General features: G+C 41.3%; 1 protein-coding gene across 1 annotated transcript in view; it reads left to right on the forward strand.

The window, feature by feature from the left end:
- The window catches only part of LOC144600665 (non-POU domain-containing octamer-binding protein-like), a 70,278-nt gene extending 59,106 nt beyond the window's left edge, over positions 1–11,172 (forward strand). The window contains exon 12 of the mRNA XM_078412520.1: positions 10,693–11,172. Within this exon, the coding sequence (XP_078268646.1) occupies positions 10,693–10,872 (180 nt within the window). The 3' untranslated portion in view covers positions 10,873–11,172. The remainder of the gene's footprint in view (positions 1–10,692) is intronic.
- Positions 11,173–20,041: the final 8,869 nt, after the last annotated feature.

A 20,041-nucleotide genomic window follows, 5' to 3' on the forward strand; every position in this document is an offset into this window, starting at 1 on the left:
GCCCAAAACGTCGCCAATCCATTTCTCCACCTATTATGTATGACCAGCTTCGTTACATTGTTATGATCCTTTATTTCACGTGTTTCACTGCCCTCATTCAAACTTTTCAAATTTACTGATTCTACTGACCATGTTTGTCTTGAAAAGTTAGTTCCAGAAGATTTACCCTCTGAAATTTAACTATTTTGTCCAGTGGCCCGCAACAATTAATTGCTGATTTGTGATTTATAAAAGATCATTGCCAGTGTTCTACCAAACTGCATGTATACTATTCATTTCAACACTACTAGATTGATATATTCCACATTATCACTCCTTGTTTGGTGTCAATGATTATTAAGAATCCCTTTGGATTATTAGTCTTATTATATATATGGGTTCTACATATTTGCAGGGATCTGTTGTGGGAGCTCTGTTGTTTGTTATGTACGTAAATGACTTAGATATAAAAGTCAACGGGTTGGGGTTAGTAAGTTTGCAAATGAAACCAAGATTGCTGGGTCATGGATTGTGAGAAAGGCTGCCAAGATATATGGGCTATACAGTGTCCTTCATAATGTTTGGGACAAAGACCCATCATTTATTTATTTGCTTCTGTATTCCACAATTTGAGATTTGTAATAGAAAAAATCACATGTGGTTAAAATGCACATTGTCAGATTGTAATAAAGGCCATTTTTATACATTTTAGTTTAGCCATGTAGAAATTAGTATTTTCTATTAGTATTTGTTTAGTATTTTGTTGCATATCCTTTGCATGCAATGACTACTTGAAGTCTGCGATTCACGGGCATCACCAGTTGCTGGGTGTCTTCTCTGGTGATGCTCTTCCATGCCTGTATTGCAGCCATCTTTAGCTTATGCTTGTTTTGGGGCTGGTCCCCTTCAGTTTTCTCTTCAGCATATAAAAGGCATGCTCAATTGGGTTCAGATTAGGTGATTGACTTGGCCACTCAAGAATTGACCATTTTTTAGCTTTGAAAAACTCCTTTGTTGCTTTAGCAGTATGGGATCATTGTCTTGCTGTGGAATGAACTACCGGCCATTGAGTTTTGAGGCATTTGGTTCAACTTGAACAGAGAGGATGTGTCTATACACTTCGAAATTCATTATGCTACTAGCATCAGCAGTTGTATCATCAATGAAGATAAGTGAATCAGTACCTTCAGCAGCCATACATGCCTAGGCCATAACACCCCCACCACTGTGTTTCACAGATGAGGTGGTATGCTTTGGATCTTGGGCAGTTCTTTCTCTCCTCCATACTTTGCTCTTGCCACCACTCTGATATGTTAATCTTCATCTCATTTGTCCACAAGACCTTTTTCCAGAAATTGTTGTTTTATGAAAAGGATATAATAGAGAAATGGAGGATATTTAAAGGTGAAATTTTGAGAGTACAGAGTCTTTATGTCCCTGTTCGGTGGAAAGGAAAGAATAATAATTTGAAAGAGCCATAGTTTTCCAGGGAAATTGGACACTTGGTTTGGAAAAAGAGGGAGATATACAATAAATATAAGCGGCAGGGAGTAAATGAGGTTCTTGAGGAATATAAAGAATGTAAAAGGAATCTTAAAAAGGAAATTAGAAAAGCGAAAAAAAGATATGAGGCTGCTTTGGCAAGTAATGTAAAAGTAAACCCCAAGGGGTTCTACAGATATGTCAATAGCAAAAGGATAGTGAGGGATAAAATTGGTCCATTAGAGAGTCAGAGTGGACAGCTATGTGCTGAGCCGGAAGAAATGGGGGAGATATTAAACAATTTCTTTTCTTCGGTATTTACCGAGGAGAAGGATATTGAATTATGTGAGGTAAGCGAAACAAGTAGAGTAGTGATGGAAATTAGGAGGATTAAAGAAGAGGAGGTACGGACACTTTTGAAGAATATAAAAGTGGATAAGTCTCCAGGTCCTGATAGGATATTCCCTAGGACATTGAGGGAAGTTAGTGCAGAAATAGCAGGGGCTATGACGGAAATATTTCAAACGTCATTAGAAACAGGGATGGTGCCGGAAGATTGGCGCATTGCGCATGTTGTGCCTTTGTTTAAAAAAGGTTCTAAAAGTAAACCTAGCAATTATAGACCTATTAGTTTGACGTCTGTGGTGGGAAAATTAATGGAAAAGATACTTAGGGACAATATATATAATTATTTGGATAATCAAGGCCTGATTAGAAACAGTCAACATGGATTTGTGCCTGGAAGGTCATGTTTGACTAATCTTCTTGAATTTTTTGAAGAGGTTACCAGGGAAATTGATAAGGGCAAGGCTGTGGATGTTGTCTATATGGACTTCAGTAAGGCATTTGACAAGGTTCCACATGGAAGGTTGATTAAGAAGGTTTAATCGTTGGGTATTAATAGTGAGGTTGCAAGATGGATTCAACAATGGCTGAATGGGAGATACCAGAGGGTAACGGTTGACAATTGTATGTCAGGTTGGAGGCCAGTGTCTAGTGGAGTGCCCCAAGGATCTGTGTTGGGTCCACTGTTGTTTGTCATTTACATTAATGATCTGGATGATGGTGTGGCAAATTGGATTAGTAAATATGCAGATGATACTAAGATAGGTGGAGTAGTTGATAGTGAGGTAGATTTTCAAAGTCTACAGAGAGACTTGGGCCTTTTGGAAGGGTGGGCTGAAAGATGGCAGATGGAGTTTAATGCTGATGAGTGTGAGGTGCTGCATTTTGGTAGGACAAATCAAAATAGGACGTACAGGGTAAATGGTAGGGAATTGAGGAATGCAGTGGAACAGAGGGATCTGGGAATAACTGTGCATTGTTCCCTGAAGGTGGAATCTCATGTGGATAGGGTGGTGAAGAAGGCGTTTGGTATGCTTGCCTTTATAAATCAGAGCATCGAGTATAGAAGTTGGGATGTAATGTTGAAATTGTACAGGGCATTGGTGAGGCCAAATCTGGAGTATGGTGTGCAGTTCTGGTCGCCAAATTATAGGAAGGATGTCGACAAAATGGAGAGGGTACAGAGGAGATTTACTAGAATGTTGCCTGGGTTTCAGCACTTAGGCTACAGAGAGAGGTTGAACAGGTTGGGTCTTTATTCTTTGGAGCGTAGAAGGTTGAGGGGGGACTTGATAGAGGTTTTTAAAATTTTGAGAGGGACGGACAGAGTTGACGTGGGTAGGCTTTTCCCTTTGAGAGTGGGGAAGATTCCAACAAGGGGACATAGCTTCAGAATTGAGGGACAAAGGTTTAGGGGTAACATGAGGGGGAACTTCTTTACTCAGAGGGTTGTGGCTGTATGGAATGGGCTTCCGGTGGAAGTGGTGGAGGCTGGCTCGATTTTATTATTTAAGAGTAAATTGGATAGGTATATGGATAGGAGGGGATTGGAGGGTTATGGTCTGAGTGCAGGTAGATGAGACTAGGTCAGGGAGAATGGTCGGCGTGGACTGGTAGGGCCGGACAGGCCTGTTTCCATGCTGTAGTTGTTATATGTTATATATGTTATATGTGGTTGTTCTTTAAAGTATTTCTTGGCAAACTGTAACCTGGCCATCCTATTTTTGCGGCTAACCAGTGGTTTACATCTTGCAGTGTAAGCCTCTGTATTTCTGTTCATAAAGTCTTTTGCGGACAATGGTCATTGACAAATCCACACCCGACTCCTGAAGAGTGTTTCTGAACTGACGGACAGGTGTTTGGGCGTTTTTCTTTATTATAGGGAGAATTCTTCTGTCATCAGCTGTGGAGGTCTTCCGTGGCCTGCCAGTCTCTTTGCGATTAGTAAGCTCACCAGTGCTCTCTTCTTAATGATGTTCCAAACAGTTGATTTTGGTGAGCCTAAGGTTTGGCTATTGTCTCTAACAGTTTTATTCTTGTTTCTCTGTCTCATAATGGCTTCTTTGACTTTCATTGGCACAACTTTGGTCCTCGTGTTGATAAACAGCAATATAAGTTTCCAAAGGTGATCGAAAGACTGGGTGCTGAGAGCTCTCTTATACCTGCTTGAGGCAATTAAACACACCTGAGCAATTACAAACACCTATGAAGCCATGTGTCCCAAACTTTATGGTGCCCTGAAATGGGGGGAACTATGTATAAACACTGCTGTAATTTCTATAGGGTGAAACCAAAATGTTAAAAAATGGCCTTCAGTAAAATCTGACAATGTGCACTTTAACCACATCTGATTTTTTTTCTATTCCAAATCTCAAATTGTGGAGTAGAGGCAAATAAATAAATGATGGGTTTTTGTCCCAAACATTATGGAGATCAGTTACAGAAATGGGCGGGAAAATGCAGATGGCATTTAATCTGAGCAAGTGTGGGGTCAAATGCGAGGACAAATATTGCACTTTGGGAGGTTGAATATATGGGGAAAATATACAATTAATGGTGTAACCCATAACAACTGATGTACTTGGGGTCCGTCCATTTTCCCTGAAAGTGGCAACACACAATAGCTTGCTGTCCTGGGTCGGGGTATTAATTGAAAGAGTCAGAAAAACATGATACAGATTTATAGGCCTTTATTTAGGCCGCATTTGAAGTACAGTGTGCAGTTATAGTTACCCATTTACAGGAATGATGTGGGGGCTTTGGAAAGGGTGCAGAGGACGTTTACCAGAATGATAATTACCAGAATGTTCTTCAGACACCCTCACGCAGACGACCCTCACCGCCTTCCCGGGGTCATCGACGCTGCTGCCGCCAACTCTCACTGACCACCCTGTTCACCCCGTCCACTGACCAGGGCTCCCAACACCGTTTCCTGATAGGTATATAGAATTGAGAGGCATAGGTAAGGCAGACAGTCAGAGCCTTTTTCCCAGGATGGAAATTTTTTATTATTAGCATAGCTTTAAGGTGAGAGGGGACGTTCAAAGAAGACGTGCTGAGAAACAGGATGGTAAGTGCCCGGAACCACTGGGGCTTATGGTTGAAACAGATAGAATAGTGGCATTCATGAGAATTGGAGAGATGTACACACAGGGAATGGAGGGATATGGATTATGTGCAGGTTTATAAAAGATGGCCTTGGCATCATGTTTGGCACAGTCGACATGGGCTAAAGGGCCTGTTCTCGTGCTTAAAACGTTTCAAAATTATTTTTTAAAAAAATACTGGAATGAGAAAAACAGTCTACATTTCAGGTCAAAGATCTTTTGTTAGGACTGAGAATCTTATAGTATAATGGCATACTATTTGCTGCATTAATCACTGGTGTATTTTTACTTTCATCAACTGATCCATATGTGCCCAGGTCCCATTGAAGCTCCCTTTCCAAATATATTGCTGTTCAGATAATCTTCTGTTATTGCCACTAAAGTAGATCAAGTTCCTTTTATCTACATTATACTGCATGTCGTGTATTTGCCAAGACCACCAAACTGTCTAAATCACATTGTAGTTTTTCTGTATTCTCACAGCTTCTACTCATTGCCTCGCATACTCCCCCCAACCCCATCATCTTCCCCTTGGTGCTGTCAACAAACCATAAAATATTAATTAATTACCTCATCAATTCCTCATCTAAATCATTAATACGTTCTGAACAGAGTTCAGCACTTATTCTTGTGGTATAGCATTAGTTGCATCAATGACTGATAGGAAGACCCGGTTATTCCTTTTTTTCATTTGCTGATGACTAACCAGTTTTAATACCTTCTGTGCAATGCCAAGTGCTTTAATTGTGCACGTCAATCCTGTAATGTAACCTTAACAAAGGTCTTCTGGAAATACATGCTATCCACTGGTTTTCCTAATCTCTGCTGACTACATCCTCAAAAATTACCAGTAGGATAGTCACGCATGATTTCCCTTTTGTAAATCCATATTGACTATAGTGGCCAGCTTCTCGTCTATCAATTAGCTCCCAAGCTGCTGCTTACATAGATCGGGTGAAAAGATAAGCTTATAACACAAGCAATAACAATAACAGAGACCTTCTCAACGTTTGAATTAGTGAGACATTTTTTATTTGAAGTCGCAATATAACATATTGGCATTTCTCTTGTGATCGACTGGTTATTGATTCGCTTGATAAAATTCCATATCTTATCAATCTATGCAATTGATACGGACTGCCAGATCTATCTTCGGCGGAGATCTGTACTAATCTTGTCTAAGATCTACAACTGATTACATCTTGGCTGATGGAATCTTTTGGCTGAACCTCTGTTAGCACCTTCTCGGCTCCCACTGCCCACGTCGGAAAACTGCCGTAAATCTAGCTCCGCCAAGCCCATACGTAAGCATAGCATTAAACCCAAAGTGTCCAAACTACAGCAGGATACAAGGTAATATAATATTATGCAAAAATAACTAATAAATGCAAAATGGCCCCTACATTGAATTTGCCTGTCACTCTTCCCCAAGTGTTCTGCTTTCACATCTGTGCTCCAGCATTTACAACACTGTAGATGCAAAGCTAACCTATCCATAATGTCTCATGTCTTTTTCTGTCACCTTTAATTAAAGGAATTGCACTTCCATTATCCACCTTCCAATCCAGTGGAACTCTTCTGGAGTTTGGTGAATAACTACCAAGGCCTCTTCTATTTCAAGAGCAGCTTCCTGAAGTGCTGCAACAGCATGCTGCTTATGGTTGAAATGGTTTCCCCCGGTCTCTTCAAGTATACATTGTGTACAAGAAGGGTCAGAGCCGGCTGTACTTTTTGAGAAGGCTCTGTCCGCACTTTCAATGTCTGCAGTAAGATGCTGCAGATGTTCTACTAATCGGTGGTAGCCAGTGCCATCTTCTTCGCTGCCGTGTGCTGGCACAGCAGGGCGAAGGATCACCAAACTTGGTGATCAATAGGATCTCCAAACTTATCAGGAAGGCTGGCTCTGTCCTGGGGGCAGAGTTGGATTCATGGGAGGTGGTTTTGGAGGGGAGGATGCTCCTCAAACTGCAGAGCATCCTGGACAATACAGCTCACCCCCTCCATGACACATTATTCAACCTGAGGAGTAGCTTCAGCAACAGACTGGTTCCACCAAGAGGCAGGAGAACGCCACAGGAGATCCTTCATCCTTGTGGCTTTCCAACTTAATAACTCCTCCCCCTTCTGTTGTGGGGTAGACTGAGTGACTCCCGTTCCCCACGCCCACCCCAACCATGCAAGCCTTTCCACTTTAATTTCATGTATTTAGCATTTTTTTATGACTAGGCAGATCAATTTCCCTCCTGGGATAAATAAAGTTTAATTGTATCGAAGTAGGTCAATACATCACACTTATTTCCTGCTGCTTTAATGTCTCTTGTCTCTTGTTCCCTGATACCTCACAAGATGTGTCTGTACCTAGCTGATTCTACGTAGCAGTACACATCTTATGTGCTATTGCTTACTGGAGATATTTGAGTGTTTACCAACAACTAGCATTCTCTTTGGTGTGCAAGTATCATAACTGGTACTTGATCCGTGTAAGTCTAATGACTAGATTTCTTACAATGAGTGATTTTTGAGGAATCTTCAACATGATCCTGCTGCACCTGTTGTATAAAGGCATGAATTAAGACAATCAAGGTAAGGATTTGGTTTATCATTATGCTCTTTGATACTTTTAATGATTTAGGTGATCTTGCAGCTACATAACTGTTGCATGCACTATAGGTAGATGGTACTGCATTTTGTAGTCAGGTAGTCATGTACTCAGATTTTCATGATGATTTTAATGCCTCTGGCTATGCAAGTGTAAGTAGCAAAGGCTCAACAGGTGTCTACAGGTCTTTGCCTCTGCATGCTGATCTCTGCTCTAATTTGTGGATGATGAATTCATTACATAATGATTATATGTGGCGGGAATGTTCAAAAGAGAATGAATCGAGAGGGGTGGTTGTATCTGAGGTGAATTCCTGTGATCAGTGATGTGCTAGATCAGGCCTTAGAGGGCAGAGTGAGCAGGAAATTGGAAGAGCCCTCCAGCCATTGCTACGTGCTCAACTCATTGATTTTCATTTAGCAAAGCTTCCAGGAGCAAGGCACCATTATTTTGATGCTTCCTGCTCAGCCAATATCACACTTCTTGCAAGCATCTTCCCTGCCTACAGGACAGGAGAGGACATCCCATAGCCTCACTTCCCTCTGCTCTGCTTCTAAGGAAACATCTCTAATAGGGGTGAGACCAAATGAGTAAATATGGCAGCCAAGTAGTTGGGATTTTCTGTGCTGAATGTCTTCCTAATAGTAAGGCTGTGGAACGTGCCCATCAGGCCAGGCTATAGAAATAGGCAAAGAAAAATTGAGCCAAAATTGTGACAAGCAGACAAGTGGCTAGTCTAATACAGCCAAAAGAGTGAGTCACCTAAAGTTGGAGAATTAAATATTGATTTCTGCAGGGCACAACATGCCTATACAGAAAGATGTTCCTTGGGCTTGTATGCAGCCTCACTTTATGTTGCAGGAGGTCCCAGACAGAAAGATCATAGTGAAATGGTGAATTAAAGTGGAGGGCAACTAGAAACACAGGAGCTGAATACAGATGTCTAGCAAAACATTCACCAATCTATATTTTATACCGAAGATGAGACCACATTGTGAAAGCTGAATGCTAAACTCTAGCTGAGAAGTTTTGCTGCTGAATCACTGCTTCACCTGGAAAGACCTTTTAGATTGCTAGATTTTGGGAAAGGGTGAAAGGACCAGTGTTGCATTTCCTGTGGTTGCGTGGGAAAGTGCCATAAGATGGGGAGAGGTGGGCGGGGTTGGAAGAGTGGACAATGGGGTCATAAAGGGAGCAATCCCTTCAAAATGGAGGGAGGGATTGTGTGTCTGGTAGTGCAATCTTCTGGGAGTTTTGGTGGAAGTTGTAAAGCATAAACTTGAACATGGAGTCTGTTGAGGTAGAAGGTAAGGACTGAGGGAACTCTTTGTTTTCGCTATCCAGGCAGAGAGAGAGAGAGTGAGATCAGAGGTATGGGGAATGGATGAGATACAATCAAGAGTTTTCCCACTTTGTTAGAGGGGAAGCCACAGTTTAGGAAGGAGGAAGATATTTTGGAGGCACATGCAGAATATGCCATAATTGGAGTGGGCGCAATGGAGACAAGAAATAGAATGGAATGGATTCCTTACAAGAGACAGGTTGGGAGGAAGTACAATCATGTTATCTGTAGGAGTCAGCGGGCTTGAATTGAATGCTTGTGGCTAGCCAGTAGAACGATGTTTCACTTGCCCCTTTTATCTGGTAATACTCGTAGATCTTGTAAATCTTCCATAGGAATTATTGGCAAGATGTTGAGTGATGTTTATCAGATCTAAAAACTGTGCCTATGGGACACTAAGTGGCAAGAACCCAAATTCCCCAAATGGCAGGGAAGTAAATGAGCTATGAGCCCCAAGGTGGGAAGAAGGTTAAGAGCTGAGACAGTCTGGGCTGGTCTGATAGTGATGAGGTGATGACTAGGGCATTGGCAAGCTGATAGTAGTGAGAGTGCAATAGGTAAACGTGGTTGGAGTGAAAAGAGGCCAAGAAAGGTTAAGTGCAGCAGGAGAAGGCCACAGGTTGTAGGTCCTGGATTAAACTAAATTTGATTGTTTTTAAACTTCCAAGTACTAATGATTTTCCTTACTTCAAATCCAGACTAAAGATGGACGTGCCAAGCCTCAAGAATAAATAAAAACAAGTCCAATCGACTTGAAAAGGGGGGAAGCAGCCTCTTTCTGTATTGTTATTACTATATGATAAATAATATCTGACGTAAAGAACAGCCATGGTTGAAGTACAAGATATAACATTGTAAATGTGCTCAAGCAAAATAAAATATGTGTAATTTTGTCCGACTAATCCCATGACCTGCACCATTCAAAAGAGCAATGGCAGCAGGCATATAGAATATCACCATCTGCAAATTCCACTCTGAATCCTGGCTAGGAAGTGAACCAACATTTATTCATCATTGCTAGGTCAGGATCCCAGAATTTCCGACTTAAAGGACATGTCAAGAATTGCCAGGATTCGTAAAGGCAGTTTACCACCTCTTCAGGGCATTTTGGGATGGGCAGTAAATATTGATTTGCCAACAAGACCGATATGCCTTGAGAACTATAAAAGTGCATTATGGATCTGTGGCCTATGGGTACACAATAAATATATTCAATAATTAGAGGAAGAATAGATAAAATAAAACATAACATATCTCTGCAACTTACAAATGATCAACTCATGTACAGCCCATTTATGTGAATAAGTGTTTGGGAGACAGGCGGGATACATTTGCTGGCTGCTGCAGGCCTGCAGACATTTTCGGTCATGTGGGAAGCTGCATTTCAGACTTACGGATTGTTCAGGCACCAACAGATCTCATGAACGGAGCCTTGCTGTAACATGAGGAGGCCCTGCAGGTAATAACAGAGGTATAGTGGTGCACACAAAATCATTCCAATATATTTTCTTCAATAGTACCTTCACTTGTGACATATTGAGATTTGGGGAGAATAATAAAAAAATTAATTAAAAATAAATTGAATGATAAAGAATATGTAGAATGGGGTGAATGTGAATTAAAGAATGTAGCAGAGTAAAGGGAATGTGATTTTAAAGTTGTATTTGTAATATGTTATTGTTCGAAGAAATTATGTAAAATAATGAAATGATTTATACTTGAATGTAATACATGTATGTGGTATCTATTTCTGTTTTTGTTTTAAATGGGTAAGTATTTTGTACGTAGAAAACATAATAAAAAGATAACTTAAAATTTATATCTGTATGCTGCTTTAGCATATCATGGAGCAGGTAAATGACCAACAATTGGAGTGCGGTTACAGCAACACAGCGGAACTAAAACTGGAATTGCAGAAGATTGCAGTAGGTGAAAGACTACTACAATGGCTATGGCCAGAATCAAAGCAGATGACTGAAGGGAAGGTGCGAAAGAGGGAGCTGGACCTTAAACGTTAAAAAACTATTGAAAATGGACATATGCACTGGGATGTTTGTATTGAGGACAGGATTCTTCCAAAATGTAGTGGAGATAATATTCGGGGAGTTTTGTCTTAAAAAAAGAGGATTTGTGACTGTCAATAATGAATGAACGAATGAATAAGTTTATTGGCCAAGTATGCATATACAAGGAATGTGCCTTGGTGCTCTGCTCACAAATGACAACACAAACATACAGTTAACAATTAAGAATAAAGCCTAAACACATCAAAACAATAAGGATACACCATTACTGTCTAAACATGTGGGTGAAAATAAACCAGAACAAAAAAGTGACTACAGACTTTGGTTATTGAGTAGAACTACCACTCGTGGGAAAAGGCTGTTTTTATGTCTGGCTGTGGCTGCTTTGACAGTCTGGAGTCGCATTCCAGAGGGAAGTGCTTCAAAGAGTTTGTGGCCAGGGTGAGAGGGGTCAGAAATGATCTTGCCCGCTCGCTTCCTGGCCCTTGCAGTGTACAGTTCGTCAATGGGGGTAAGGTTGCAGCCAACAACCTCCTCGGCTGTGCGAACGATCCGTTGCAGCCTCTGGATGTCGGCAAAATCACCAGCAAAGTCGTTTTTTGGAACTTGTTGGAGCTGTCGTTTACTGTGTCGTGACTGGAGTCTGCATTCTCATAAACAAGGGGGCGTAAGTTTAATGTGGGTTCACCAGATAACTTATTGCCTTAAAAATATTCATACTCTGAGAGGAAGGAAGTTCTAAAGCCCCACAACTCTTTGAGAGAAGACATTTGCCTAATCTCTAACTTAAATGGGAGCAGCCTTTTATTTTTAAAGAGTGACTTCTCTCACTAGAGGATATCTGCTCCCCGCATCCATCAGAATCTTGTATTTATAATCTTTACCCGTCTAAACTTGATGGATACAAGTCTGGCATGTTGAACTTTACCTCACAAGGCAACTTGGCCATTTCAGATATATTTTCATTCCAGGTATTGGTCTAGTAAGCCTTCTTTGAGCTGCCTACCTCTCAATTTCATATCTCTATCATGACGCCGCTCAGCCTCCTTCACTCCAGGGAAAACAGACCTAGCCTATCCAACTTTGCCTGTTAAGTCAAATCCTCCAATCCAGGTAGCATCCTTGTGAATCTTTTCTATACTTTCTCTAACTTAATCAAGCCTTTCCTATTAGATTAGATTCCTGATTAGAATTGCACATTATGTACAATGTATGGAGTGACTCAGAATCATCTGATTTGCCAAGTTGTGCAACCGGTTTCCTGTTGCAAGTGAAGATGTCAGCCGATACTAAAATAGCTTGAAGACGAAAATCTTGAGTTTTCAGCTGTGATTGAATATAACCCTGTGCATTGCCCAGTATCCATGATGTGCAATTTTGGTTGGGACGGCAATGGAGCCGGAATCCTATCTTTCCTGTTTCTAGTCCATAGATATTAAAGCTAATAATATTGGATGAAATTAGCTAACTCGGCAAAAGTTGAATTTGGTCATAGAACATGATGCATGTGGCTCAGTGCCATATGATGGGGTATAGTCAGAATGGATGGAAACATTTTTGCTGTTTGTCAGCATAAAAATAGCAACAGCAATATGCAATATATTGTCTTTCCTCAGCTGTTTAGTTGCAATGTTTTAATTTCATAAAGACAGCAGCCAATTTAATTCATAAGTTATGTTTAAAAGTCAATGCACTCAAGTAGAGATATTCTTTGCACATACATGCCAACTCACTGTGACATGAGTAAATAGAATACTTTGAACAAAATGACATCAAATGTGTAGGACCTATTAACTTAATAAAAATGTAGACATTTGATTGATGCTGTAATGTAGATGACCAACAGCGGTATGTTTTCATTGTGTAAATGGTATGCTGTGGTGTGTTCATGAAGTTATTTAAGAAACAATTGGTTTTGCTCAATTTTCTCCTGTGTGGTTAATGGATGTTGGAAACCTCAAGCCGATTTCAAACTGTGTTTTTTGTTTCATCAACAAATTCTGGTTTGGCTGGTCTAGTGACAGCTTTGACATTATGTTGTAATAATCTTCAGGGGCAATGACTCTTACCCTGGCTCCTCTATCCATTACTGCCATCACTCTGTACTTTTGTAGAGAAGAACAGCTTGTCCTTTCAGAGGGAATACCACAGATTCCAGCAAAACTATATTGCATGTTCTATTTGTACCTGCAATAAAAGAAAAGATGTGCAGGAAGGAACTGCAGATGCTGGGTTACACCACATGAGATTTAGCGCTTCTTAACATCCATTTGAATTTTTTTCTCCTATTCCTCTGGGAATATGAAAAATGTTGACGCATTCTAAATCTTCGGGCTCTATTGTTTTTACATGGAGTTGTATACTCCCAGGGCATAGCATTTGTTCCAGATGAAAGCATCTAAGCTGATATTGCAGAGTGAAAAAACACACGGTGCCCTGGGGCAAACCAATGCAGTTGTGCAGATGAATGCTTGCAAGGATGTTGGTGCAGGAGCTGGAATGTGGTATTGACCCTCATTTTGTTCTTGACATCCTCATCCTTGTTGGTCTTGATACTATTACTCTGCATTCTCATAATTTTCAGCCTTGGGCCACACTCTTTGTTGCTGAGGAAAATCCATAGGAAACGGGATATAAGAAAACATGAGTGCATTACTCCCTGCAAATTGAGAGCAATATGGAAAGGGATGGAAACTTGTAGGTAGGCACTGATTTCTAAGGATGACATTGTGACCACCCAGCTGTTCTGCCACTGACCTACCTTTGCTTCTGTTCCAAGGTGAAAAATAACAAAGCAAATGGAGCTTAGGGTGTCTAAACAAATTCTAAAATTTGATTCAGTATGTCTGCACTTTAATTGCAATATTCCTGCAGATAGTAGACTATTGGGACTTCAAAGCGAGTGCAAAGGAAGGCGGCTTGAACGTCAGGTGTTGGGTCTTTTGGGAACTTGAATAACTGCAAGCTGAGAGGTCTGTATTTAAGGATTTTTGTATTAATTGATTCTTGTAATTTGATTCCAGATTATTTGAAATGACTTGTAATGGCAGATCTGATGGCCACACCTTTAAAAATCTATAAGAAAGGAATTATATTTGCAGCATGCCATTGTTTTTTGGAAGAAGATATGGCGACCCAGTCAATATCAGCATTATCCTGATATTAAGTCCTTTGAGCCAGCACATAATCAAAATATTGCTGGGACATCATTTATCTTGATTGTTCACACATCTGTGTGCTCACTTAAAGTAATCAGATTATTGTATAAAAGTAAGTCTGAAGGGTGTCGACCTGAAAATTCACCCATTCCTTCTCCAGAGATGCTGCCTGTCCCGCTGAGTTACTCCAGCATTTTGTGTCTACCTTCGATTTAAACCAGCATCTGCAATTCTTTTTTTTTCTCCTCATTTTTACTGGTTCCTAGCTAATGGCTGAAGGGAGAAATTCTGACTGATGCAAAAAATATTTTTTTTTTGATAATTATAGAAAGATGGAAGAATTAGTAAACAGATGGGAATATATTCAGCTGGGTTTAGTGCTTGGTGGCCTATCTTAACATTCTGGTTAGTGTAACCGAGCCGAAGGCTATATCCTAGAGGAATAAGAGTGAAAGCTGGTAGAACAAAAGGTCTGCCTGGTCTGGCCTTCATCTGTGCTTTAATGACACTATCCACTCATTTTCCTCACTGCTGGCCTCTTTGGTAATGATTGCAATGATGTTGCCTGCAGTTGAGAGTTTGATAAGGCCATGGCAGCTATACGAGAATTTAAATGAACGCCACCATTTGCAGATTTGCCTCTTATTTATTGAGCACTCGTATTACAAAAACCTTGAAGACCCTGAAGTTTAAGTGAGTTTTATTCGGACTAGTACAGAAACACCATTTCTCAATACTCTCCAAACCATTATTCATGAAATCTACTCCAAATATTAGGGTGACAGATTTATGTGCAGTTAATTGTTATGTAAGTTGGTTCGGGAGATGGTGAGTGGACACATCATCTTTCACAACAATACTCAATACTGGTGCCGCTTAAGAATGCATTCTCAGTCTCTTGCGGTACTCTCCACACACTCAATGGCTGTGCAGCCAAATTCTGCTCCAACTCCATTACAAGTTTGCAGATATCATCACGACTGTTGGTCTGATGTCGGAACAATGACGAGATGGAGTACAGGAAAGAAATAGAGAGTCAAGAACCAGTTTGCTCAACCTGTCATGTGGGACCGTGTCAAATGCTTTGCTAAAAATCCAACCAGACACATATGATGAAAGGCAGCAATAAAATGAAATATACAAATCTTTATTTTCTTTTAAAAATTTGATCGAGTTGATCATGCGTGGCCTTTTGGTAAATTCATGCTGACTATCAATGAACTTTCCTAAATGAGAGTTTATTCCATACCTCAGAATTGGCACCAATAATTTGCCTATCACCTAATTTAAAATAACCTCTACAATTTCGCAGCTTAACCCTTTTTAAGCACTACGATGATAGCATTCTGTCAGTCTTTTTGGATCATTGCTGTTGTCTCGGAGAACTAGCTGATGCTTAGAATTTACAAGGTTTTCTTTGCTTCATGTAGAAATCTGCTTTCAATACCATGTTGTCCTGATACTTCCTCTTTTACATAATTATCCTATCCACTATTTCACACAGTTCCTCTTTACATCAACATTATGCTACCCATTTCCTTCCTACGTCATCTGCTACTGAAAACTAATTTATTTTCTCTCTTCCCCAGTTCTGACAAAGAATCTGAGGGTTTAGAAGCTATAGGTGTCGAAGTGTGAAAACGCACATCTCCAGATTCCCAACTGTTATCAGGCAACTAAACCATCCTACCAACAACTAGACAGTAGTCCTGAACTATGATCCACCTCATTTTAGACCCTCGGATTATCTTTGATCGGACTTTATCTTGTACTAAACCTTATTCCCTTTTCCATGTATCGGCACACTGTGTAGGCTCAATTGTAATCATGTATTATTGTCTTGCGTGTGATCATGAAGCCTCATTTGATGATCCTTCTGATATATCATCAGGGCTCGTACGGTCCTTGAAAGTCCTTGGATTTAACATAGGTCCTTGAAAATTCACTTTTTATGATGAAAGTATTAATTCATGCAGAGTGATGTGGCGTTTTTTCATAGTTTATAATGCGTATTTTTAATTAAAAGTCAGGAAACATTGTTAGACATGTTTGTCTTTGTCGCCTATTTTTCCCTCCTCGCCGCCGCCGCTCAACCTGGGGATTCTGAACAACAACTACAACACTTGTGTTTGTTCTTATTTCACTGTGCTAGAGGGAGACAGGGCCGGGGAAGAGAGTAAATGAGCGGCGCAGATCTCCAGGCGTGAATTTTCCACGTTTTAAAAATCAATTTTCCGCGCTTTTTGCATAGTTTCCGCGTTTTTCACTTTGCCAAATAAACAGAAATCGGATTGAAAAAAAGAAAGAAAACAAAATGATGTATAGACTTGTAATGAACATTAGGGTTCCGCTAGAGGTCGCTAGGGATTCCGCGAGAAACCCCCTGCGCCCTGGAAGTCTCCCCGGAATTATGGCACCTAGGCTGGGCAAGGCAGCCAATCTCGACCTCATCGGTACTTCGACGGCCGATCGGTGGGTTACATTTGCAACCTGCGGCGGGGCTCTGGAACTCCAGCCCAGCTGGAGCCAGCAAATCTATCCCCATAGCTGACTTCTTTGGCCTGCTGGATAAACCAGCAAAGCTCTGGAACCAAGAGTGCCAGAAAATCAGTGTGGTCGAACTGTAATGAGTAAATATTAAATTTAAGTGCAAGATTATATAACTAAATTAAATTAGACAGGGTTAAAATATAAAACAGCAGAAAAGCCAATTGCCACCTTTTTGGGCTGATTATCAATTAATGTGCGAATTTACTTCAAAATGTTATTAGTGTACATATTCACATTATTTTGTAATGTCTTTCTACTTTGAAATGCACTAATAGAAGCTTAAAACGGGTAATTTTGGTGTAAATTTTCGACCCCCATTGTACACCTGTGCGCAAGCGCTTGGCTCTTTTCCTCTTTTTTACCTCACTCACATGCCTGGATCTCGATGGCGCTGGGAGAGAGAGGGGCGAGAGAGAGGGAGGGAGCAGCCCCCTGCAAGTGGCGGCACTCCTTCACTGGACCCTCTGACACCCTCCCCCTCCCCATGCTCCCGCTCTCACTCGCTGCACCCTCTACCCCAACTCTCCCCCTCTCTCTCTCCCCGCTCTCTACCCCCTCTCTCTCTCTCTCTCCCCTCTCCCTCCCACTCTCCCAGTGCCAGCGTGATCTGCGCCGCTCCTCCATTCTCTTCCCTGGTTCCGTCTCCCTCCAGCGCAGCGAAATAAGAATAAACACCAGTGTAGTAGTTGTTCAGAAGCCCCGCATCCCCGGAGTGAGCTGCGGTGGTGGCGGTGAGGAGGGAAGTTTCCTTGTGATTGTCGTTTGCGAGGGGGCGCTTAGATCTCTCATCTTGTCCCAGCTCTGGGTTGGTGGCGATCCGCTCTCCGGTGAACCTTCGCTGGCAGCTTCTGCTTCCAGTCCCTGCCGCTGCAGCCGCGGTTCCGGGACAAGTTAAAGAGTCGGGGAGAGTTGAGGGGAACTAGCTGCATAAAGCAAAAAAAACGACAAAATCATTGTAGTTTTTACTAATTAACTATATACACCAAATTAACAGTTTTGAAAACAGTATTTTCTTACCTATACGGAGAAAAACTGGAAAAAAACATCAATGTTTGCTGGATTTTGGTCCTTGAAAATGGGATTTTTGGACCTTAAAAGTCCTTGAATATTTTGCTGTTCTAAGTGTACGAATCCTGATCGTGCTTCGTCACATCTGTAATTGTTTCTTTAATCAATATTTCCACATCCTATGTCCTTTTTATCCTCTCTCATTCCTATCTGAAAAACCTGTAACCAGAAGCATCAAACAACCGCCCCTGGCCTTTCTTAAGCCATGTTTTCACAATAGCCAGAAACCCTATTTCCATACATTGATTAAACATTGAAAAACGCAGAATGGAAACTGGCCCCACCACCCACCGAATCCACGTAAATCATTGATCAACCATTCACACGAGTTCCCTGTTATCCCATTTTCCCTTACTCTCCCTACACACTAGCGGGCAATTTACAGAGGCCAATTAACCTACAAACCCACACGTCTGGGAGGAAATCGGAGCACTCGGAAAAAACCCATGCGGTTACAGGGAGAATGTGTGAACTCCACACAAACAGCACTCGAGGTCAGGATTGAACCCGGATCTCTGACGCTGTGAGGCAGCAGCTCTACCAATTTGGTAATGATTGCAATGATGTTGCCCGCAGTGAGGCAGCAGCTCTACCAACTGCGCCACTGAGTGTGTCGATGTCTTCTGATGTGACTGCTGGAAAGGGAACACCAAAATTCTGTGCCATCGCATAACTTCATAATAGCAAGCAGGAGATAAAGGAACAGTTACGTAGACAGATTACCAAAAGATTCCAAAACAACAGGATAGGTAATGTTTCGGGTTGGCATCCTTTAGACCCAAAACCCCTTGACATCCTTTAGACCCCTATCCATGTTCTCTGGAGGTGCTGCCTGATCCGCTGAGTTACTCCAGCACGTCTCTTTTTGTAAACCAGCATCTGCAGTTCCTTGTTTCTCCAAAGCAACAGGATTGTCTCAGTGGGTGACATTAACTTCTTCAATTTTGACTAGGACTTACTCATTGCCAAAGACTTAAAACAGGGCAGAATTTGTTCAGTTTATTCAAGAGAGTTTCTTGAAACGGTATGTGGATGTTTTAACCCAAGAAGGGAACATTCTGTGGGAAAATTAGTCTGTCCAGGTGACCATGTTACAGTGGAAGAGCACTGTTAAGATAGTGATTGTGACTTCTTAAGTTTTACCTTAAGTTTTAAGATTGTTTTGAATAGGCAGAAGGCTGGACCCTGGAGTAAGGCTAATTACAATGTTATTAGGCAAGAGCTTGGGAAGGTATACTCGGGGCAGTTACAGGATAAAACTACAGCTGACATGTAGGAGTCATTTAAAGGAGAGTTGTGTTCCAAAAAGGATGAGGGTGGCAGAATAAGGGAACTTTGGATAACCAAACAGGTTGTAAATTTAGTCATAAAGAAAAAGGAAGTGCATGCCAGCTTCAAGAGGATGGAATCAGACAGGGTCTTTGAGGAATATAAAGAAAGGAGGAAATAACTCAAGCAAGTGATTAGAATGCCTGAAGGGCCACAAAATGACTTTGGCGATTCGGATTCAACAAAATCCCAAGGCTTTTTATGCCTATATTAAAAACAAAATTAAGATTAAAATTTTGTTAACAAAATTAGAATAGTGAAAGGCTTGGATAGAGTGGATGTGGAGAAGTATGTAGGAAAGAACTGCAGATGCTGGTTTAAATCGAAGGTAGACAAAAAGCTGGAGTAACTCAGCGGGACAGGCAGCATCTCTGGAGAGAAAGAATGGGTGACATTTCGGGTTGAGACTCTTCAGATGTGGATATGGAGCAGTTTCCGCTAGTGGGAGAGTGTAGGACTAGAGGTCATAGCCTCAGAATTAAAGGACATTCATTTAGAAAGGAGATGAAGATAAATTTCTTTAGTCAGAGGGTGGTGAATTTGGAATTCTTTGCTGCAGAAGGCTGTGGAGGCCAAGTCAGTAGATATTTATAAGGCAGAGATAGATTCTTGATTTGTACAGGTGTCATAGTTTATGGGGAGAAGGCGGGAGAATGGGGTTAGGAGGGAGAGAGAGGTCAGCCATGGTTGAATGGCAGAGTGGACTTGATGGGCCGAATGGCCTAATTCTACTCCTGTCCCTTATAACCAGGGAGAAGGTAGGACAAGCTCAATGGGAATGGAGGCTATTTGTCCTTGGATGTAGGAGATGCAGGCAATGTACTAAACAACTACTTTGCATCTGTTTTCTCCAAGGAGGACAGTGAGATAAGTGCAGGGGGCAGTTTGAGATAGGGCGGGAGGAGGAGTTGTTGCCTCTGAGGAGCATTAAGATGGATAATTCCCCAGGGCCTAATGGGATCTACCTCAGATTATTGACAAACATCTTTGCTTCTCTAGCCACAGGTGAGGTCCCAGAGGACTGGAATGTAGCTATTATTGTTCCTTTGTTTAAGAAG

This window comes from Rhinoraja longicauda, chromosome 15 (assembly GCF_053455715.1).
Source record: "Rhinoraja longicauda isolate Sanriku21f chromosome 15, sRhiLon1.1, whole genome shotgun sequence".
In the NCBI taxonomy this organism is placed as follows: domain Eukaryota; kingdom Metazoa; phylum Chordata; class Chondrichthyes; order Rajiformes; family Arhynchobatidae; genus Rhinoraja; species Rhinoraja longicauda.